The following is a 24390-nucleotide window of genomic DNA, read 5'->3' on the forward strand; positions in this document are numbered from 1 at the left end:
GCAGCACAAGTTCATGACACACAATGCCGAGATGTCCTGTAAGGTGAGTGGACTTGCATTTGCTAGAGTTTAGAAGGATACTTTGCCTCCAGCTGGGGAGAACAGTCTCAAACCAGGAGAGACAGTTGCACAATGGAGCACATCAAGGAGTCAAAACAGCCTGCTCTTGTTCCTGAGTCAGAGATGAACACAGCTCCTGCACAGCTACATAGAGTACAGGCAGAATTATACATGGAGCCAGTACATAAAGGGCACAGTTTTGGAGATAGATCCTGCAGTTAACACACTGTACCAGAACCAAACAACTTACTTGGCACTGCAACATAGGATTTTAAAATAGGCCACAGCTTCTCTTCAATTGGAACTGAATGTTCTGGGAGGAACAAATGGATATCCTGAGGTCACTATCCTGCTATAACTCCCAACAAGACTAACTCTGAAGCTTTTTATTAAAAACAGACATTAATAGAAAGCACAGAAAAATGTACAAGTAAATCAAATCCACAGGGAAATAAACAAAACCCTTTAACACTGACAACTGTAAATTAGTTATAGTTTGCCAAATGCCACTGAATTGCACGACACTAGGTGCAGCATGAGTGAAGAAAGCATGAAGTTTGAGGATTGGTTCTCACTGAGCTGTTTGTAAGGACATGGTCATAAGAACCAATAAATATGATCACAATGTAATAAAACAAACCAGGTAACTGTCCACTCTTAACAGCTGTTTTTCGATGCCATTTCCAATGTGAGAAATGACAACACCAGGTTATAGTCCAACAGGTTTATTTGGAAACACACACTTAGAAAGAGAATGAAGTCAGGATAAAAATACATATTAGCCTGATAACCTGAATGCAGATATGGCTGTTCACTTAAAAGTGGACATAACGTTAAAATCACAGGAGTCTGACACAGCAAAGTATTTTACATAGGGTCATTCAAGAATGGCTGTACAGCAACAGTAGGAACTGCAGATGCTGGAGAATCTGAGATAACAAGTTATAGAGCTGGATGAACACAGGAGGCCAAGCAGTATCAGAGGAGCAGGAAGGCTGATGTTTCGGGCTTAGACCCTTCTTCAGAAATAGGCTGATTAAAAGAAAAATCGGACAAGTGTGCCTAGGATTTGTTTTGACGCCAAACATTTTCACACCTGAAGGAGTGAGGCTTCAGAAGCTTGTGTTTTCAAATAAACCTGATGGGCTATAACCTGGTGTTGTGTGATTTCTTGTCCACCCCGGTCCAACACCAGCATGTCTGCATTCATGGCACTCCAATGTGTGCAGATTTGCAGTCGAGGCTTAAAAAAATGTTTGTCACTTACATACAAAAATTCAGAGGATATTTTAGACATCTCAGACTTGACGTAACAGTCTTACTGATCACCTTCCCAACTTGTCCACACTCCACATAATTATAGTCATCCTCAATGTGGGGACACTACACAAGGTAATCCCTACAAAGAGTTAAACCACATCGTGCATACCCCCACCTGCCCTTGCATTATACTGAAGTCAGCACTTCCCAAACTGGGAAACAAGCTCAGACTTTTACCGAGCTCAGGTAAATGGCAACTCCTTTTTTTTGTCTACACTGCTACATACAGGTGAGTCCACAATAGTTCAGAGTGAATTGTATATCTAATGTGCAAGATCTGAAAAATCCAGCTGCGTGCTGTCAAGACAAACAATCAGCATCTGGACCTGAAGCAAGAAATGGTGCATTAAACTGAAACTATTTACACTATCAACCAGACCCCAGAAAGAGAATGGAGTCAGGATAAAAATATTTATCCACCTGATAACGTGAATATAGATATAGCTGTTCATTTTAAAGCAGACATTATGTTAAAACACCAGGAACCTGACACAGCAAACTATTCTACAAAGAGTTGTTCAAGCAAGGTTGTGTATGGCCCGATCAAAAATCAGACAAGTCTGCTGTCTCTGGGATTCGTTTTAAAGCCAAACATTTTCACAGCTTTGAATCTCAATCTCTCAAAGATAAATCCCAAAGTGTTGGTAAGGTGAAAGAAGAAGGTAGTGCAAAGCTCAGGCTAATATGAAGAGGCATAAAGCAAAAACAGTTAGTTTTTCTTGGCCTTTTATTGATGTAGATGAAGCCACAGAGTATGTCCGTTATCTTTACTCCTCACTAATAATACAGTAATTTGAAAACAATATACAGAATAAACATCACAAATGTGGTCAAACCTTCACAGTCAGGCTTGAAGACATGCCTACCACCAGTGCTTCACTCTAGAGGGACAAATAAAACAACGCTGGGTTCAGCTGGGGTATGGTGGCAAGAGTCAAGGGAAAGCTGCCATCGCCCTGGCCGCAGTGTAAAGAACATCAGATATTGTCAGGCCTGGAAAGGAATTACGCAATGAAATCCAGAGGTCTGTTAAAACCACCTTTTCTGTTCATGTACTGCCTGCACAGGAGAGAAAGAGGAAGAAAAATGATTATGGACAGCTATTTGAGGACAATTCTAATGACAATTGCTCTTTTTAAAAAGTAAGGACATTAATCAGCGGGTGCTATATTATTATTGAAATAATGTATACGGTATTCTTTTCACTGCAATAGTGACATACTGGCTAGCTTAAGATTTGTTTTAGTCTTTCATTAGATAAGCGAGCATTTGTTGTCTATCCCTGATTGCTCATGAGCTGATTTGCTCAGCCATTCAGAGGGCAGTCAAGAGTTAACCACACTGTTGTGGGTCAGGAGTCACATGCACGCCAGTCCGGGTTAGGACAGACTCCTTCCCTACAGGACAGTAAGGTTACTGTATTTATTACGTAGATTTGTCTCATGCACTGGGAAGGGCTTTGTGACACCAAGATGCTGTATCAGTTGTAAAATTGATGATAAAGCAAAGACCCAATATGCTCTGCCTGAAGAACATACTCCTCACTACTGCGGAGAAACTGAATGCTTAACAGTGATTGCTACAGAAGTAATGGGTTTAGAGGAATGTCAATCCCAGGTCAGGGTCTGAAATAGCTCACTGTAGTCACTTTCCCACCCTCATTTATCTTAATACTTTGTATAAAGGCTGGGTTTTTGTTTTACCAACTGGGTAGCCTGCTGACGGGGAGAACCAATGACTGAATGTGCTTTCAAACTTACTCTGTGCACAAAGGACTGTTAAATCAAGTGACAACAAACAAACTGCCAAGAAATAATCAACCCCAGTTGCTCGAGAGCCTTATTCGGAACTTCATTAAATTGCAGTGCTCCGGTTTCTTTTCAAACTGTGCAGGATGGGCACGCATTTCAAATGTTTAATCACTACTGCGGTGAGAGGCTCAAATGAAGATGAACAGTGACCCCTGCAGTTATATGGAGACATTAAATCTAACTGATTTAGTTACAACTTTATAAAGAATGGTTTAGTCTATGAAAGTTTACAAATTCCTCCAGTTCCTCACCGATATTTCCTCTTCTGTTGTACGTTAACAGCGTAAGCATTAACAGAACCTTCAAGCTTCTTGCCCTGCAAAAGGAAAGTCAGAGCACACGTTAGAAGCTGCAGTTTTACATTTCCCGATGTCAGTAGGGATTGAACAGCAACCAACTGCACAGGAGGCAGTCCCAAATGCACTGGGATAGCCAAAGCTCCTCACACAATACCTTCCTAACCCATGGGCAGCAGATACATGGTAATACCATCACCAGCAAGTTTCCCTCCAAGCCACTCACCATCCTGACTTGGAAACATATCACTGTTGCTGGGTCCACATCATCGAATTCCCTCCTGAAGGGCATTGTAGGTCAATCCACAGCAGGTGGACTGTAGTGGTTCAAGGCAGCAGCTCACCACTACCTTCTCATGGGCAACTAGGGATGGGCAATAAATACTGGTCAACCAATGACCCACATATCCCACAAATTAACTTTAAAAAAAAGCAAGCCGACCTCTGTGTGGACTACCTCTTCCATCTATTACTGGACCAGCACATAGTACCTCTCTTGGTGACACATTCCACATTTCCTACTCACTCGGATTGTGTTGTTGCTTTGTAAACCCTCTCCAGAGTGGATTGATCATTCAATCAAGCAGAGTTCAAAACAATCAGCTACCTGACTCACTCCAAGGCTTGGCATCAACTTTGCTGCATGTGAGGAAGTGAAAAAAACCAAGATGCCTCACCACAAATTGTTGGTGCTAACTTTTAATACCAGGATCACATCGACATCCTGGCGGGAGCTGCCTAACCTTTTTGTAAAGACCTGCTCTACTTGAACAAGGACCAGCAGGAGGCCATTCAGCCAGTTAACTGCATCCTAGCTAATCTGTACCTCAACTCCATCTCCAAAGCCTAGTTTCTGTAGCCCTCAGCGACCTTAGCTACCAAATACCAGAGCTTGCAAGGTTCAACTGAGGGACAAGGGAAATGAGCTGCAGATCACCAACAAATTGCGAGTTAGATTTCTGATTTTAAATTTATTTTTACATTAACAAAATACCACTTTATCATTTGGATCTTATTACTGGTGCATTCTGTGGAACAACAGGCAACCTTAAGCGTTTCTGCTTTCCAAGTTGTGGTGGAGAGAACACAGCCATATTTGTTACTTACAAACTGGTACATTTAGACAAAGGTAGGTACCAGTAAGACACAATATAGCCACCCAGGAAAGCTGCTCATTAGTTAAGTGAAAAGTGAGACCAAAGCAGCATTCCCAACTTAGAACTGTGGAAAGAGAAACCCCTGAGAGAAGCATGATGCTGCAAGAGTTGCTGCAAATTGGCTGGCATTGACCAAGCTTTCCTGCACATCTGAAAAATACTGCTTTCAAAGAGATAGTGGATGCACTATCTTCCTGGAAGCCTTAGATTCTGGACATGCCCCACAGGATTGAAAAACTGTCAGTGTATAAAAATTTATTTAAAAAGGTAAGGAGTCAAACAACAGGTAACTAATAGGCCAGTTAGCTTCAGTTATTGGGAAAATGTTAGAGTCTATTATAAATAGCACAGCATTTAGAAACAATATGAAGAAGCAGAATCAGCATGGCTTCACAAAGAGAAATCTTAACCGAAAAATTTCTTATAATTCTCCGAGGTGATTTAAAAAAAGGCAGGTTAAATAAAGGGAAAACAGCAGATGTAATGTATTTGGATTTTCAGAAAATGTTTGATAAAGATACCACAAAATGTTTGACAAAGGTGGCACACAAAATAAGACAAAACGCTGCGGATCCTGGTGACCTGAAACAAAAGCAGAAATCATTGACAATACTCAGCAAGTTTGGCAGCACACGCTGGAAGAAAGCAGAGTTAACGTTTCAAGTTCAGTGACTCTCAGGGCTGTTTGCAGCTAGGAGAATGTGATATTTAGCACCCGAAATCCATTACAAACCTATCAACTCCCACATTGACCTCAAATACAAATCCTCACACCCTGCCTCCTGCAATGACTGCATCCCATTCTCTCAGTTTCACCATCTCTTCTGTTCTGGTGATGCCACGTGCCAGAGCGGGGAGGCCATAGAAATGTCCACCTTTTTCCTGAAGTGAAGATTCCACAACAACATGGTTGACAGGGTCTTTGCCTTGTTTGCCCCCAACAACCCCCAGCGGCTTCTGTTCTCACCCCTTCCCTTCCACAACAACAGGGTGTCCGATTCCTCACTTATCGCACCACCAACCTCCTCATCCAGCCGCAGAAGGGATAATACCTGTCTGTTTACCTCCTCCCTCCAAGGCCCTACACACCTTCCAGGTGAAGCAGCGACTTACCTGCACCTTCACCCAATCTAGTCTACTGTATTTGCTGCAAACAATTGGTTTCCTCTACATTGAAACATACAGTGGGAGACCACTTTGCAGAACACCTGTGTTCTGTCTGTAAAAATGACCCAAAGCTCCAATTGCCTGCCACTTCAATACATCACAATGTTCCCACGCCAGCATTTGTCTCCCGCCTGTTGCTGTGAATTTCCGATTGCCACAGTTTGGATAACACAAAAAATAGATGGGAAGGTGAGTGGTTAAACAAGCAGGCATAAACTTGGCGAATGGAATATTGTGTGGGGCAATGTGAGATTATGCTCTCTGACAGGAAGAATAGAAGCACTGAATGTAATTTCAATGGTGGAAGGCAGTGGGAAACTACAGCACAGAGGGACTTAGGAGTTCTTGTTCATAAATCACAAAGACCTAGGTAACATCTAAGTTTAGTGGGTAAAAGGGAATGCCAATGGAATGCTGAATGGATATTTCAAAGGTAATGGAATATAAAATAGAGATGTACTGCTCAAGCTGTACTACGCACCAGTCAGACCACAGCTAGAATACTACATAATAAAAAGGTGTGAAGCTGGATGAACACAGCAGGCCAAGCAGCATCTCAGGAGCACAAAAGCTGACGTTTTGGGCTTAGACCCTTCATCAGAGAGGCCCAAAACGTCAGCTTTTGTGCTCCTGAGATGCTGTTTGGCCTGCTGCGTTCATCCAGCTTCACACTTTGTTATCTTGGATTCTCCAGCATCTACAGTTCCCATTATCGCTGGAATACTACAAACAGGTTTGAGTCCAAAATCTAAAGAAAGACTGAATAGCCTACTTCTGCTCATTTGCCTTTTGATCTTACAGTATGAGGCAATCCACAGAAGAGACGGGACCTAGGGAAGAATAGACTGTCTTACAAGAACGAGCAAAAAGACTGGACCTGTATTCACTGGAGTTTCAAAGATTGACGAAAGAGCCTTTTTCTGTACTGCAAAGCATGACAGTGACTTTACTGAAACGTTCAAGATTCTTAGGGGACTTGACAGGGTAGATTTGGCAAGGTTGTTTCCCCTTGTGGGAGAGTCTTGGACAAGAGGACATAACGTCAGAATATGGGGTTGCATATTTACAATAGAAATGAGGAATTCCTTTTTTCAGACAGTCATGAATCTGTGGAATTCTTTACCATAGAGGACTACAGACTCTCGCTCATTTGGTGCATTCAAGGCTGAGACAGATTTTTAATCTGGAAGACAATCAAGGGTTATGGGGAACAAGCAGGAAAATGGAGTTGAGGATGATCAGATCAACCATGATCTCGTTGAACAGCAAAGCAGACTCGATGGGCCAAATTACCTACTTCTGTCTTTACGGCCAAGTGGTCGCTTTCTACATGGCTTCACGCAGCAATTTTAGTAAGTAAAGCAGTGGCACTTCTTTTAAAAACAGACAATCTTTTAACAGGGGTTTTCCAAACACACACTGCCTGCTGCAAAGTACACAAGGGCTCTAGCCACACCAACACCTTGCTCTGCTTTCACCAAACCAGGCCCCAGCTTAACTTCTTTTATTGATTAACTAGTCAGCTTGAACAGCAAAACAAAGCATCAGATCCACCAGACTTGCTTCAAAATGGAACTCTTTAGAGTGCTAGGGATGCAAAGAAAGACTTGCATTCATACAGCACCTTGGGATGTGACATTATTTCACAGTTAATTGAGTACTTTTAAAGGATAGCCACTGCGGTAATGTAGGAAACGTGGCAGCGAATTATCTAATAAGTTCCCACAAACAGCACTGTGGCAATGACCAGATCATCTTTTCTGCTACAGATGGTGACAGTGAGAAGTGACTGAGGATGATTCTGGGAGAAGTCAGCTCACTCATTATGACTGAGAAGGGGATTGCGAAGGGCCTGGATTCATAGAATGTTTCAGGATTTATATCTTTCAGGCTTGATAGAGACAGGTGTAAATGAGGTGGGAAGTTGCTTTACTGATAAAGAAGAATTTCATAGCTGCATTAATAGAGGACATCTTGGAGGGCTCATCAGCCCAGATGGGTAGGACACAGGAATAAGAAAGCTGCAATCACTCTGATGGGGTTATACCACAGACCTCCCAAGAGCTAGCAGGCGATACAAAATCATGGAAAGATGTAAAAACAACAGGAGGTGGTTTTTGATATGGGAAGTTTTAATTTCCCCAGTATTGTGAGAGTCCCTTAGTGCCAGGGGCTTAGTTGGGGTATCCAGAAGGGGTTCTTGAAACAATACATAGACAGTCCAACTAGGAAAGGGTTGGGTTATTAGACCTTATTTTGGGGAATGAGCCTGACCAGGTGATCCAAGTTTAAGGAGGGAGGCATTTTGGGAACGGGATTCACAATTCAGTAAGTTTTAAGGTAGTTATGGATAAAGATAAGATTGGTCCTTAAGTGCAAGTACTAAATTGGAGGAAGGCTAATCACAGCAGGAATTGGAGAAACTAGACTTCAGGCAGTAAATCCACATCTGACGTATGGGAATTCTTTCTTAAAAAAGCAAGTTGATTAGAGTTCAGCATCAGCATTTTCCTGTGAGGACGTAAGATAAGAATGGCAAGATTTGGGAACCATGGATGACAACCATGGAGGAAAGATTAGTCAAAGAAATAAAAAAAGTATAATATGAGATAGCCAGAACTGGAGATGTTGGACTTAGAGATAAGTGTGTAGAGCTGGAGGAACACAGCAGGCCAGACAGCAGAGGAACAGGAAAGCTGGCATTTCAGGTTGGACCCTTCTTCAGAAATGGGGAAGGGACCTCAGTGATAAATAGAGGGGGGGTGGGGCTGGGGAAGTTAGGTGGGATAGTGGTGGGGATTGGTCAATGCGGTGGGAGCAGCAGATTGGGGGGGGGGGGGGGGGAGAGATGATGGACAGATTGTGTCAGGGCAAGGAGGTGGGGAGGAGAGAGGAGGTTGGTCACGGGATGATGCTGGGGGTGGGGAGATTTTGAAACTGGTAAAATCCATATTTAGGTCATCGGGCTGTAGGGTCTCGAGGTGCTGCTGCTCCTCCAGTTTGTGGGTGGCGTCATCGTGACACTGGAGGAGGCCCAGGATGGACATGTCACCCAGGGTGTGGGAGGAGGAGTTGAAATGTTTGTTTTTCTGTCACAGACAGAGCACAGAGGCTCTACAAAATGGTTTCCAAGTTTCTGCTTGGTCTCTCTGATGGAGAGGCAGCCATTAGGTGCAGCAGATGCAGTATACCACATTAGCAGATGTGCAGGTGAACCCATGTCTCATGTCAAAGGTTTGTTTCTTGCCTTGAATGGAGATGAGGGGGGAGATGTAGGGGAGTGTTAGTGGGGAGTGTGGAGCAGATGAGGAAGTCGCAGACAGCATGGTCCCTACGAAATGCAAATCGGGATGGGGAGGGTAATATATCTTTGGTTGTGGGGTGGATTGTAGGTGGCGGAGAATCATTTGTCAGATGCAGAGTTTGGTGGGATGATATGTCAGGACAAGGACGATTCTGTCTTTATTTGTGTTTTAGTTGGGGGGGAAGCAATGTGAGGACAGAGGCGTGAGAAAGGAAACACTCTAAGCCCTTGAGGAATATAATGGAAGCCGGAAAGAACTAAAACAGAGAATTAGGAAGGTGAAAAGGGGGTATGAAATGTCCTTGGTAAGTAGGATTAAGGACAACCCTGAGGCATTTTATATTAGGAGCAAGTGGGTAGCTTGTGAAAGGATGGTTCCACTCAAGGACAAAGTAGGGATTTATACATGGAGCTAGAGGAAGTGGGTGAGGTCCTTAATGAATACTTTGCATTGTATTTACCATGGCGGAGGATATGGAGGATGGTGAGATGAGGGAGGGAAATGTTGATATTCTAGGGCATGTCAATATTAAGGAGTTGGTGGTGTTGGGTGGCTTGAAAAACATTCAGGTAGGCAGGACCTATGGGATCTATCCCAAGAGACTAAAGGGGATAAGGGAGGAAATTGCAAGAGCCTTGACAGAAATCTTTGTATCCTCTTCAACTATAGGTGAGGTCTCAGAAGAATGAAGAACGTTGTTCCTTTGTTTAAGAAGGACATCATGGATAATCCAGGAAATTACAGGCTGGTGAGCCTTACACTAGTAGTCAGGAAATTATTGAAGAAGCTTAGGGGCAGGATTAATTCACATTTGGAAAAGAATGGACTTATGAGGCATAATTAATGTGGCTTTGTCTCACAAATCTGATTGAGTTTTTAGAGGAAAGGACAAAGAGGATTGATGAGAGTGGGACAAGGTCCCTCATGCTAGGCTGGTCTAAAAGATATAAGTCACATGGTATCCCCAGGGAGTTGGGAAGTTGTGTGCAGAATTGGCTTGATCATTGAAGACAGAGGGTAGTTGTGGAAGGGTGTTTTTCTGACTGTAAGTCTGAGGCCAGTGGTGTTCTGCAAGGATCAGTGAGGGGACCTCTGATGTTTGCAGTATATATAAATGATTGGGATGAAACTGTAGATGGTCTGATTAGTAGTTTTGCAGATGAAACAGAATTGGGGGAGTTGTGGATAGTGAAAGTGCTTGTCAAAGGATACAGTAGGGTATGGATGAGTTGGAAAGTTGGTTAGAGAATGGCAAATGGAATTTAATCTGGACAAATTTGAAATGATGCATTTTGGGGGTGAAGGTCATTTTCGAGAAGAGTATACAGTCAATAGTTGGACCCTGAGGAGCACTGATGTACACGGTGTTCTTGGGGTGCAAGTCCATAGCACCCTGCAAGTGGATAATATGGCAAAGGCTGTGAATAGCGCGCCTGCCTTCGTTGGATGGGGCATTGCATATAAAAGTTGAAAAAAAGTCCCGTTGTAAAACTTTAGTTTGGAGTATAGTGACTGCCATGCTGTAGAAAGGATGAGGAGGTTTAGGAGAGGGTACAAAAGGGCTTACCAGGATAGGAGTGTAATAGCTATGAAGAGAGGGTGGACAAACGTGGACTGTTTTCACTGGAGTGCCAGAGATTTAAGGGTGACATGATAGCATTATATAAAATTATGAGACATGGATAGGGTGAATAGTTGGAATCTTTTCTCCAGGTTGGAAATGTCAAATACTAGGGGACATAGGTTTAAGGTGAGATGGAGTAAGTTTGAAGATATGCAAGGCAACTTTTTTTTAAAACAGAGGATGCCAGGCACCTGGAACATGCTGCCAGGGGTGGTGGTAAAAGCAGATATGACAGCAAAGTGTAAGAGGCAATTTTAAGACACCTGAATAGGCAGGGAATTCAGGGATACAGACCCTTTACAGGCAGACGGGATTACTTTGTAACGGATACATGGTTGGCACAGACATGATGGATCAAAAGGCCCGTTCCTGTGCTGTACTGTTTTACATCCTTATGTTAATAGAATTCCCCTGCTCTTTTTCAAACAAACATAGTGCAATCCAACCAAGGGGATAGGCAACACACGGTTTATCACATCATTTTAAGAAGGGGACCTCCAATAGTGTTGCATTCCCTTACTACGGCTCATGTGGTGCCAGAGTCTCTGCAGTGGGGTTGTTGTTGTTGGATGCATGCATCAGAATGCACCCTGACTTGGAAATACATCAGTTGCATCTTCACTTTCACTAGGTCAAAACTCTGGAACTCTCTCTCTCTCCCTTGTGTACCGAGGGCATCTCTACACCATGCAGACTGCAGCGGTTCAAGGAGTCAGCTCACCACCACCTTCTCACAGATTTAAGGCGATCGGTAGAAGGATTAAAGGGACACGAGGAAAGGCTTTTACGCCCAGTTTATTTGTTGAGGCAGAAACCACCAAATCATTACAAGGAACTTGGCTCTACACCTGAACTGCTGTAACCTGAAAGGCTACAGACTTGGTGCTGGAAGACTGGATTAGAAAAGGTAGCAACTTTTATTTTGGCTGGCAGAGACTCCCTCCCCACCCCTATCTGCCTTTCGTAGGGACCGCTCTCTCTGAAACTCCCTCATTTGATCCACACTCCCCACTAGCCCAACCACACCTGGCACCTTTCCCTGAAACTGCAGGAAGAGCTACAATTGCCCCTACACCTCACCCTTCACCTTCAAGGCAAAAACAAAACTTTGGCATCAGACATGGGTTCACCTGCACATCTGTCAACTTGGTCTACTGTATCCGTTGCTCCTGATGTGGCCTCCTCTACACTGGTGAGACCAAGCACAGACTTGGAGAGCATTTTATACAACATCTGCATTGTGTAGGCAACAAATGACAACACCTTACAGTCACCAACCATTTTAACTCACCCTCCCACTCCCTGGGGAACATGTCCATCCTCGGCCTCCTCCAGTGTCACAATGACACCTTGCACAAACTGGAGGAGCAACATCTCATATTTTGCCTCGGGAGCCTACAGCCTCATGGAATTCACTAGTTTTAAAATATCCTCACCCCCGGCCTCGTCCCATTTCCAACCCTCCCTCTCATCCCCACCTCTTTGACTTGACACAACCTGTCCATCTTCTCTCCCACCTATCCACCATACCCTTCCCACTGACTAATCCCCACCATTCCCTTTATGTACTCACCTATCCCACCTACATTCCCCAGACCAACCTTCTCCTCTCTATTTATTTCCCAGCTCCTTTCCCTCTCCCCATTTCTGAAGAAGGGTCCTGACCCGAAATGTCAACTTTCCTGCTCCTCTGATGCTGCCTGACCTGTGTTCCTCCAGCTCCACACCACGTTGTCATACCACCATGCTTGGTGTCTGAATGTGGCTAAACATCGTCTGGACTCCATGGAATCGTCGAGTCTACTTTCCAAGAATCCAGATGAATTTGAATCGTGCTCAAAAGCCCTAGATACCAGTCAAAATGTGGTTTAGCCAATTCAGAAAGTAAATGCCTCTGACAAATAAATCCAGATGCACTCAATCATCCAGCACAGAAACAGATCCTTTAACCAATCAGTCCATGCCACCCAAAATCCCAAATAAAACTAGTTCCACCTGCTTGCACTTGGCTCATATCCCTCTAAACTTCTTATTCATGTACTTACCCATATGTCTTTTAAACATTATAACTGTGACTGCATCCACCACATCCTCTGGAAGTTTATTCTACATACAAACCACTAATAAAAAAATGCCCCTCATGCCTTTGTTTTCAATCTTTACCCTCTCACCTTAAAAATATGCCCTGCAGTCTTAGGCCTCGCTCACCCCAAAAAGACACCTGCCATTCATGTTATCTATACCCTTCATGATTTTTATAAACCTCTACAACGTCACCCTTTAACCTCAGATATGCCAGTTTAAAAAGAAGAATCTCAGCTTATTCAGCCTCTCCCCATAACTCAAACCCACCACCCTCCCCCATTCCTGGCAACATCCTGGGAAATCTCTTCTGAACCCTCTCCTGTTTAATAATATCGTTCCTATAACAGAGTGACCAGAACTGGACACAATACTCCAGAAGAGACCTCACCAACGTCCTGTACAAACTTGATATAATGTCCCAACTCCTCGACTCAAAGGTCTGAGAAATGAAGACAAGCCTGCTAAACACCTTAACTACTATATGTAATGTAAACTTCAAAGAATTATGTACCTGAACCCCTCAGTTTCTCTGTTCTACAATATTACCCAAAGCCCTTTTTGTTTTACCTAAATGCAATGCCTCTCATTTATCCAAATTAAACTCCATTTGCCACACCTCAGCCCACTGACTCAATTGATCAAGATCTCTTTGTAATCTTAGATAATGCTCTTCACTGTCTACCATACTGCCAATCTTGGTGTCATCTATAAACATACTAACTGAGCCTTCTATATTTTCATCTAAATCATTTATATAAATGAAGAACAAAAGTGGACCAAGCACCAGTCCCTATGCAACACCGCTGGGCACAGGCCTCTAGTCTGAAAAACAACCCTCAGAAGCTTGCGTTAAAAATGGAAACAAATATTTTTCTCTTCTAGCCATACAGGCACGAACAAGTACTGAGACTTGGATCCAGCAGCCAACCACTGTTTTCCACAAGTCAGCCTGTTACAACTATCGTCTAGACAGATCACGAATTATCTGTCGGACTACAATGGATCATGATCACATCCTTGTGCCGTGTTTAGAGCCACATTCCCAGTGGGAGTCAGTGAGAAGCAAATAGGGCCAGCAGCTCAGAGGAACAAACTTGCTATGGTACTGAGACTTTCACAATCTCATGGTGTCCATTTTACAGTGGGTACTCTTAAGCACTTTTGAAGGGTGGTCACGGTTGTAATGCAGGGAGGCAAGAGCTGATGACTTCCTTCCTGGTCCACATCTTATCCAACAACAGCATTTGACAGCACAGATGATGTGGGTATTGCCGGCTATTCCATCCCAAGTTATTCACATAACTGTTAATCCGCAACATGCCTGACATTTCTAATGGTCAATTGCAACGAAAGCACAATTACAGGGACACTTCTATTAAAAAAATTCACAAAAATACAAAATAACACAAAATAATCTAAGAGAAAGAGGGCCGAAAAGACTGGCATTGAAGAATTCCACTTTCCCAAGGAGATCTTTATTCAAGTCACCTACTGATGTGTTAAATGTGGGTCCTGTTCAGCACGTAATCTAGATAGACAATAGACAATAGGTGCTGGAGTAGGCCATTCGGCCCTTCGAGCCAGCACCACCATTCATTATGATCATGGCTGATCATCCACAATCAGTATCCTGTTCCTGCCTTCTCCCCAAAACCCTTGATTCCACTATCTTTAAGAGCTCTGTCTATCTCTTTCTTGAAAGAATCCAGAGAGTTGGCCTCCACTGCCTTCTGCATTCCATATATCCACCACTCTCTGGGTGAACAAGTTTTTCCTCAACTCTTCTAAATGGCCTACCCCTTATTTTTAAACTGTGTCCTCTGGTCCTGGACTCACCCATCAGCGGAAACATGCTTCCTGCCTCCACAGTGTCCAATCCCTTAATAATCTTATATGTTGCTGACGTTCTCATTGTAGTAATCATCATCCTCTAGTGGACCAATGTGCAGCTTGACTCCTCCTGTGCATCACCAGCCACATTCTATGCTCTAGAAACTGGAGGCCCTCCAAACCTCTATGGCCTGGTGTCTTAACTTGCAGCAGTCTTGTTACCTATCATTCCATGTTTACTGACCTAAACAGGTGACCAGTTAAAACAGCACCTTGCTTTAAAAAAAATCTCAGTTTTGTTTCCATTGCTCCATGGCCTTGATCCTCCCTATCGGTGTAATCTCCTCCATCCCTGAGATAGCTGAACTATTCCAATTCTTGCCTCGATTGTCCCCAATTTTATTCACTTCAGGTGACTTGATTATAAGCTATAAAATGCCCTCCTGACCCCTCTCTACCTTTAACACTCTCCTCAAAACCAACCTCTTCAACCAAGCTTTTGGGCTATCCAACTCACTATGTAGCTGGAAGCTGATGGGTGGGGCCAGTACATCTTGCCCATCCCCAACTGCCCCTTGAGAAGATGGTGGTTAGTTGTTGTCTTGAACTGCTTCAGTCCATGTGATATGGAGACATCTATGGTGCTGTTAGGGAGAGAACTCCAGAATTTTGTTCCAGTAACACTGAAGAAACAGCGATATCTCTCCAAATCAAGACGGTGAGCATGATGCAGAGCAACTTACAGGGGGTGCTATCACCATGATTCTGCTGCCTTTGTCCTTCTAGATGATAGTGGGTTTGAACAGTGCGATATTTAACACCACACATCCCTGATCTGTGCTGAGTGCGTCCTGATGGTGTCAATTTTATCGCAGTACAAAACCTCCAAACAGAACTTTAGTTTCTCTGCCTTTGTCTTCTTCCTTCCTCCTTCCCTCTTTCTCTTTCTGTCCTGCATTTCAAACCAGTCAGATCTATCATGTTTCCACAGAACAAGGCCTACAAAGTCTGTCTTGCATGCTGCCTCAGGTTTCGGCCTTGTTAACCTACTACCTACCACTCCTGCAATCCCACCCCCAATCTATCTGAACTCCCAAACCCACAGCTCTTTATCTGCAATTTGTGCAATGAGTATGTGGCCTTGATATCTGCCTTTTGTCTCTTTAAAATGTGCACCTCGGATTTCAGAGTCCAAATTGCTTTTGTAGATTGAAACAAGAGTGGCCTCAGTACTGATTCCATTGGGATACCATTTCCCACCTCCTGCCAGCCTTTAATCGCTAGATCTCTGCTTTCTGTTTGCAGGCACCCTGATATCCTCTGACTCGACACATTCTGACCTCACTTTGAATCCACGACATACTTTATTGAAGGCATCTTGAAAGTTCATCCATATACCACTACGCAGAGACCCTAGATCCCTCCACTTGACCAAAATCAGTTGAAAACTTTATGCATACTGGGATTGAATGTCAACTTGATAGCACCTCTGTCACGTTCAGTGAGATCAAAAGTTATGGGCTCAATTCATGGTCAGCAGATCAGAAACTCAATTCCTTACACTCACCTTTGTGGTGTCAAAAGCGTCAAATCCCATCACTCTCAACAGCTCAATCTCTTCTTCTGTTTTCCCCTCCATGTCAGCCTCTTTAGGTAAAGAGAAAGCAATGTCTAATTAACAGACAATATTGCTGAATGAGAATCACAGTGCTAAAGGGAGCTTTACACTAGTGTTAGAATTTAGTAAGGGACAGGCAGATGCGCTCACAATGTAGGATGTCTCAGTTGCATTGATTTAGCTTGGTTTGTGCTCACCACATATAGGGAATGTCATCCAATCGGCCAGTTTTCTCTTAATCTTCAGTTCAATGTTACAAAATTTGAAGTGTTTAACCATCCCAACAAGACATGGTAATTGGCAAAGGTACTCTGCAGTTTTGTTATGCAATGCCCTATCCTAATCTTATCCCTCTCACTTACTTTGATGGCCACCCCCTTACTGAGGTTACTGTCCCATAGGTACACCAGGATTTTTGTTTAATTTGTTCAGGTGATAAGGACATCAAAAGCTAGAGTCAACCACGTTGCTAAAGGTCTGGACGCAGGCCAGGTAAAGGTGGCAGATTACCTTCACTAAAAGTTATTAGTGAACCAGGTGGATTTTTTACGACCTTGATTACTTGGGTCACCATTTGACTGGCTTTTAGAATTATTGAATTGTACGGCACGGAAACAGAGACTTCGGTCCAACTTGTCCATGCTGTCCAAATATCCTCACTTCATCCAGTCCCATTTCCTTCCTATTCATATACCAATCCAGATGCCTTTTAAATATTATAATTGTACCAGCCTCCACCACTTTTCTCTCATCATTAACCTACACCCCTCTAGTTTTAGATTCCTGAACACTGGGTAAAAGACCATGGCTATTCACCCTATCCATGGCCCTCAATTTTATAAACCTCTACAGGGTCACTCTGCAGTCTCCAACGCTCCAGGGGGAATAGCCCCAGCCTATTTAGTCTCTTCCTATGGCTTAAACTCGCCAACCCTGGCAACATCCTTGTAAATCTTTTCTGAACCCTTTCAAGCTTAACATCTTTCGTTTAGGAGGGAGACCAGAATTGAATGCAGCTGCAACGTGACCTCCCAACTCCTATCGCCTGACCAATAAAGACAAGCGTACCAAATGCCTTCTTCACTATCCTGTCTACCTGTGACTCCACTTTCAAAAAGCTATAAACCTGCACTCCAAGATTTCTTTGTTCGGTGACAGTCCCAAGGACCTTACCATTATTTCCTAGATTGTTCATAATTGCATTCAAATTTTCCCATCTGCCATGGTGGGATTTGAGCCCATGTCCCCACCGAGGATTAGATTGGGGTTCACGATTACTTGTCCAGCAACAGTACTACTGATCACCACCTCCACATCTCGCAAAATTAGCCATTACTGCAAGTCCTAAGACAGCTTGCAATAAATACAGGTGTGGTCTAGCCCAAAGGTGTGCACATCCAGCTTGGTTTATCATTCACCATTATAAGGTGACATTCTTTGGTAGCAGGGTACGGATATGACAATGGTCCAATATTAAAGAGTGCGCAGGGACAGAGGGCTCATCGCTGTGCATCGAAACTTCAAGGTGACAGTATATACTAGGAGAGCAGTTAGCAAAACCAAAAAACGAGATCTTGGGTTTCATAAATAGATGTATTAAAGACAAAAGCAGGGAAGTTATCTGAACCTTCATAAAGCACTGGTTAAACAATAACTAAGAGTTCTGCTTCCAGTTCCGGCTGCCACAGTTTAGGAAGGACACAGGGGTCCCTTGGGGAGAATGCCGAGGGAGATTGTCCAGAATGGTTCCAGGGATGAAGAATTTTAGGCACAGAGTTTGGTTGGAGAAGCTGGAGGTTGTTCTCCTTGAAGCAAAGAAGATTGAAGGGGGAATCTGAAGTGGTTGTTGTGACAAATGTAGAAAATGTTAACAAAGATTAGGAGGCATATGAATTTAGGGTCTAGGTGCGGGGCAGCAGACCTTTTCCCACAGACAGTGGTTATGGACTCAAACTCACTGCCAATGACGACAGTGGAATTGGAGACAACTGATTTCAAAAGGATGTACACAGGACTGCAGGGAGAGTGGACGACTGACTGGATTGCTCTGCAGAGAGCTGGAGCAGATGTGATGGTCAAATGGCACCCTTACGTACCGTCAACAACTCTCAAAAGTCTCCAGGAGGAGCCCTGATTGATTTTTCTCCATTGCAGCTCCCTTTGGCATTGCCTTAAACTCAGCTCAACTGTGTCACCACAGGAACTGGAGGAGAACTTGATGGTGGAATGACTGTTATGTAAACCCCACCAGAAATCTTCATGAATATTTTAAAGTTCACCCACAGAGGGAAGTTGCACGCACAAAGTCCTACATGGAAAGGGGAATTTTCCTTTCTAAAAGTTTTTCTTTACGAGTACAACCTGAAGACCAGCCGACCAAGTTCCCCTATCACAGTGATCACTGGCACTAAGATTCCGATCAGGCTCAGCTCCTTTTGCTCGGCAATCTCAAAGACTCCACAAGAAACACATAATCTTCCTCTCTTGGGTATGACTGTTTTGCATGCCCAGCTCCAGCACCTGTGTGCGGAAGCTCCAATGCCAAGCTACTGCGGAGCTGGGCATAAGGGCCCACAAATGTAAACAGTCAGTGGGCAGAATTAGGTCAAGTCATTCAGCAGGCAGGAGCTCACTCTATTACCTGAGATCTCACGATCTTTAGATTCCTGGTCTTTCTGTCTCGAAGGAGAGGCGGAGTTCGATTTGTGGCGTCGCGGAGACCTGCAATATATAAATAGAGAGGGTGAAATATTGTTTGGCAGCTTGTATGTACATGGGGGCAGTCTAATCACAATAAGGCATGGGTCAGGAGGAAGGTAAAGGCAAATGGACACTGGATATCTGAAAGTTAAAACAAAACGCGCCGGAAGAACTCAGCAGATCTGTCGAGAGAAAAGCAGAGTTAATGTTTCAAGCCCAACATGACTCCTGCGGACAGCAGTCACGAGTCTTGAAACATTAATTGCCTTCTCCACAGAGTCAAGCAGAGGCTTTGGAGCTGGTGACCAGATCCTATCACACACACCTTGACCGCCTCCTGTGAGGTGACCTTGAGCGACTCCTCCTGCGCTCGCGGTCTCGCTCTCGGGACCTGGACCTCTCGCGGCGCCTGGCTCGATCCCGCTCCCTGGAAGTCGACCTCGAGCGACGGCGCTCTGTGTGCACGGAGAGAGAGGAATTTTGTTTTGTTTGTCTTTGTGCCCAGTCTTGCCGTCAAAAAGAATTAAGACTTGGACATAAGGCCTGGACTTGGAGACACCCACGTCAGAAAGAGCAGACAGGCTGGTGAGAATGTGCTCCCAGATACACGAACAGAAACACCAGCCAGCACAGGTCCCAAGCTCATTTCGAACTGTTTATGGGGGTTGGAGAAAATTAGCTTTTTGTTCAGGAATGTGTGTCCAGATTCACAGACTGTACTGACATGACAGTGCATCCTTTGGTGGAAAGGGAACTTGCCCTCCTTGTGTCAACCACAACCCTGAATGACTGATTCCAATCTGTGGCCCGGACACAGGTCTGCTCTGTTTGTTTGCGGGTCAAAAGGTGGCTACTCGACAAGGGAGAAGCCTTCAGCTACAGAAATACAGCAATCGTTGCTCTGTAGCGGCCTCTGAGAACTCTGCAAAATATCTCATCACTATCCCTAGTGAGGTCAAACATAGACCGAAGACCGCTGTGCCCTCAAGTTAAACACGGAGTTGTAATGGAGGAGCAATGAGCTGGCAAGTTCGGGAAGTAAATTCTAGAGCTCAGCACCCAGACAGCCAAAAGTATGGCGGAGTGAGGTTACGGATGCCCTGGTGCCTGAACTTCACCACACTGCAATGTTGGACTAGGAAACAGAGACTTACAGGGACAAAACAAAGGTGGCCCTCGAACATGAGGTCAGGAATTCTGAAACATGCCCTGGGATCAACGTAAGCCTAAGAGTACAGGGACACGGGCGAAGAGGACTTGGTGTGAGTTAGCAAAGAGAGTTTAATGGAGCCTAGGCCTGAAGATAAAGTGCCCACTGTCCACACTCAGAGGCTACTTTGCATGTCCGAATGCAGCCTTTGCCACAAACTAATCTTGGCATCAACCCATCACTTCCCAACAGCGCGTTTCTCACTGATATTACCAGTTGCCATTGTTTGAGGGAGAGATGTGTTTAAATTCAGACAGAATTAACACACAAAGCACAGACACAAGGATATTTTCACTGTAACTAAAAAGCAGTCCCTAACAAGTGAAAGGTTCGGGGGCTGGGGTGATACAAAGAGCAACAGCTCCTCCAAACATCAGGGGTTTATAACAGAAAAGTGAAACACTACAAGCGCCAGGGCCCTGGGAACGAAACTAAAGAGGATGGAAATACTCAGCAGGTCAGGCAGCATCTGTGGAGAGACAGAAACAGAGTTAACATCTTGTCAGAACTGGAGATGATGAGGAATGCACCAGGGTTTTAAACAAATACAGAGGTGGGAGATGTCGATTCAGAAGAACAAACCAGAAAGTCCATGATCAGCAGGACAAATGGAATGATCAAATGGGCGATCTTGTTAGGATGTTTCCTCTGGAAGAAAGATCTCAAACCAGAGGTCTGCTGTCTTAAAATTCGGGGAGGCCCTTTAAATCAGAATTTTCTGTATCTCTTAGAGGGTTGAATGTCTTCGGAACCCTACAAGGGATGGTGGCAGGAGAAAAATCTTTGAATATTTCCAAGATGGTGGTAGAGACATTCTTAATGAGCTGGGTATCCTGAAAAGCTATTGGAGTTGAGGTTACAACTAGATCGTTTACTGAATGGTGAAGCAGACTCAAACGACTACCTCTGCTCCTTGTTCATATGTAAGAAGATGGGAATGGGGCAAGGGAAGGAAAAAGACAGGTCCAGAGGATGTGTCAATGCAGACAGCAGAACCATTACCAGAGACTGCCGAGGTTATGAAATCGGTCAGCCTAAGTTAGTCTCCCACAGCCTTGTGCCATCAGCAAATGGTAAGTGCTTCACCTTGTTTACCACATCAGAATCTTCTACGTGGCTCTCTTCCTGGTGATCAAGTCAGTCCCATTCCCCTACGCTCTCCCTAGAGTCTTGCAAGTTTATTTCCCTCAAGCACTGAGACTGTACTTGAGGCAGTATCACTGTATTTGGAAAGCTGCAAACGTAACACCCCTGTTCCTGAAAGGACAGGTACATGCAGGAAACTACAATCGAACAATCTATCATTGAGACCCAGTCGATGAAATGCACTAGGACTTCCAAAAGCTCACTGTAGAATCGAAGAGTCCATTGTGCAGGGGATTGATCTAACAACACAAAGAGAACTGGCTAACTAACAGGAAACAAAATCAGATAAAAAAAGAATTGTTTGACGGTTGGAAAACTAACTTTCGGAGCGCCATGAGAATTAGTGCTGTGGCCCAACCCATTTCCGATCTGTATCAACTTGGACTGATGTCCTTGGGTGGTTGAGTAATTGGTAGAGTGGTTGGAAACGTTGGACAGACAGGGTTGTTTCACTGAACACGGGAGGTTGAGGAACGACCTGATAGAAACTGTGAATGTAAGGACAGAGTGGAAAAGTACAAGGGTTTTTGCCAGGATGTAGGGGTCAATTACGAGAGGACAGAGGTTCAAGTGCTTGGGGGGGGGGGGGGGGGGGGGGGGGGGGGGGTGTAGTTTAAAACAGATTTGAGAGGAAAATGTTTCACACAAAGGGAGGAACGCGCTCCCACAGCATTTAGGGACCACCTGGGTGAATACATGAATAGGAAGGGATAGAGGGTTATGGATCCTGTAAGTGAAGACAGTTTTAGTCTGGAAGGGCAAAATGTTTCAGCATAAGCTTGGAGGGCTGAAGGGCCTGTGACTGCTGTATTGTTCTTTGTCCTAAGGTTTTGGAGAAACTGGGCATTTTGCACTTAGATTAACAGATGACACAAAGATAAGTAATAAGGTAGTTAAGGAAATCAAAATCTAAGGCACAAAAAGTACTGAAAACTAATGGTAGGCCAGAGGTTGGGAATTGCTTTTAGGAACCGGCAGAGGACATAAAAGCTAATAATGAAAGGAGAAAATTGATTATGAAGGTAAAATGACAAGAAACAAAAAACAGCAAGAACTGCTACTTTTTTCTAATCAACCTGCACAGAAATGTTATTACATAGCTCTGGAGCAGGTGGGATTTGAAACCAGGCCTCCTGGTCTAGAGGTAGGGAAACAAGAACTGCACCATGACAGGGCCCCGAAGATATGTTGTATGCGATGTTTTAATTCACCGCATGGTAGGTGTGGGAAAAAAAAATCATCCTACGGGCATTAACAAAGAAAGAGTAGCTAAAGTGAGTGTGGGATCTTGGAGGATAAGGCTGGAGAATTGATAATGGGTAACAGAGAAATGCCAGATAATTTAAATCAATATTTTGCAATAGTCTTCATGGTCAATGAGACTACAGGCTTCCCAAAGGTATCAGTTTTGCAAGGTGCAAATGGATGGACAGATCTTGAAACTGTCTCTATCATGAGGAACAAAGTAGTTGACAAACTAAAGGGACTGAAGGCAGTCAAGTCACCAAGACCTGAGGGTCTGCAACTGAAGGTTTTTAAAGGAAGTGGCTATAAAGATGTAGGAGGGATTGATCAAAATATTCTAGAATTCACTGGGTTTTTTGGGGTGGGGTTGGAATCTGAAGAGTGAGACAATGGGAGAGAGATGTGGTTAAATATTTGAACACCAAACCAGGCAGGTGGAAAGCATCATTAGTGGAAGGTCTTTTTGGAGGTAGTGACTGAAATGCAGTTAGAAAACAGGACTAGGAAAGGCCATTAAGCACTTTGAACCTGCTCTGCCATTCATTACAATCATGACCAATTATCAAACTCAACAGCCTGCTCCTCCTTTTCTATCAATCCCCTTTGTTGTCTTTAGCCCCAAATGGTATACCCAGCTCCTTCCTGAAATAGGAAGGATATTATTGAAATGGAGAGGGCTCAGAAAAAAATTACATGGTGTGGCAAGAATGGAGGATTTGAAAGAAAAAGCCTGGGACCCTTTTCCACTGGAGTGGAGGTGACTGAAGGTTATAGCCTCAAAGGAGTTTATAATATCATGAGCAGCATGGATAATGTGAATAGGTGACTTTTTCCCAAGGTCGGGGATTTCAAGACTAGCGGGCGTATTTTTAAGGTGCAGAGGAAGATTTTATAAAGGACATGAGGGGTAAATATGTTTGTGTGTGGATGAACATCCCAGGGTAGTAGCGGATGCAGGTCATGAATAAGAAAAGCTTAGAGGGATATGGGCCAAGTGCAGACAGGTGGGGCTAGTTTAGTTTAGGAACACGATCGACATAGATTGGTTGGACTGAAGGATCTGTTTCCATGCTGTGTGACTCTATAAATCATGTGATGTCTTGCCTCAACTGTTTTCTTCCATAGCAAATTCCACAGGCTGATCACTTTCTGGGTGAAGATATTTCTCATCATCTCAGCCCTATGCAGTCAACCTAATATCCTCAGACTGGACCCCTGGTTCCCAGTCATTGGGAACAATATTCCTGCATTTACGCTGTCTAGTTCCGTTAGAACTTTATAGACTTCTGTGAGATTCCCCCGATTCTTCTAAATCCCAGCAAATATAATCTCATTGAAACAGAGGATTCTTCAGGGGCTTGACAGAATAAATACTGAGAGGATGTTTCCCCCCATGGGAGAGTCTAGGTCCAGATGGAATTATCTCCCAGATACCTCCCAGATATCCAAATTATTTAGTCCCATTCGCCAGCATTTGGTGCATTTCCCTTTAAACCTTTCTGATTCATGTACCAATCTAGATGCCTTTTAAATGTTATAATTATACCCACTTTCACCATTACCTTTGGCATACCATACCATACATGCGCCACCCTCTGCATGAAAAAGTTGCCCTCAGGTGCCTTTTAAATCTCTTCCCTCTCACCTTAAACATACGCCTTCTAGTTTTGGACTCCTCTAATGAGGGGAAAAGATCTTGATTATTCACCTTATCCATGCCCCTCATGATTTTGTAGACTTCTATACGGTCACCATCATCCTTCAACGTTCAGGGAAAGTAGCCCAGCCTATTAAGCCTTATAGTTCACACTCTGCA

The 24390-nt window shown here is 43.9% G+C and overlaps 1 protein-coding gene across 1 annotated transcript in view; it reads right to left on the reverse strand.

The window, feature by feature from the left end:
- Positions 1-2089: 2089 nt before the first annotated feature.
- snrnp27 (small nuclear ribonucleoprotein 27 (U4/U6.U5)) overlaps positions 2090-24390 on the reverse strand; it is a 51820-nt gene continuing 29519 nt past the window's right edge. The window contains exons 2-6 of the mRNA XM_048522707.2: positions 19299-19428; positions 18915-18994; positions 16223-16302; positions 3443-3507; positions 2090-2439 (exon numbers count right to left, since the gene is read on the reverse strand). Of these exons, the coding sequence (XP_048378664.1) occupies positions 2385-2439; positions 3443-3507; positions 16223-16302; positions 18915-18994; positions 19299-19428 (410 nt within the window). The 3' untranslated portion in view covers positions 2090-2384. The remainder of the gene's footprint in view (positions 2440-3442; positions 3508-16222; positions 16303-18914; positions 18995-19298; positions 19429-24390) is intronic.

The sequence above is a fragment of the Stegostoma tigrinum genome, chromosome 40, assembly GCF_030684315.1.
Source record: "Stegostoma tigrinum isolate sSteTig4 chromosome 40, sSteTig4.hap1, whole genome shotgun sequence".
NCBI classification, from domain to species: Eukaryota; Metazoa; Chordata; class Chondrichthyes; order Orectolobiformes; family Stegostomatidae; genus Stegostoma; species Stegostoma tigrinum.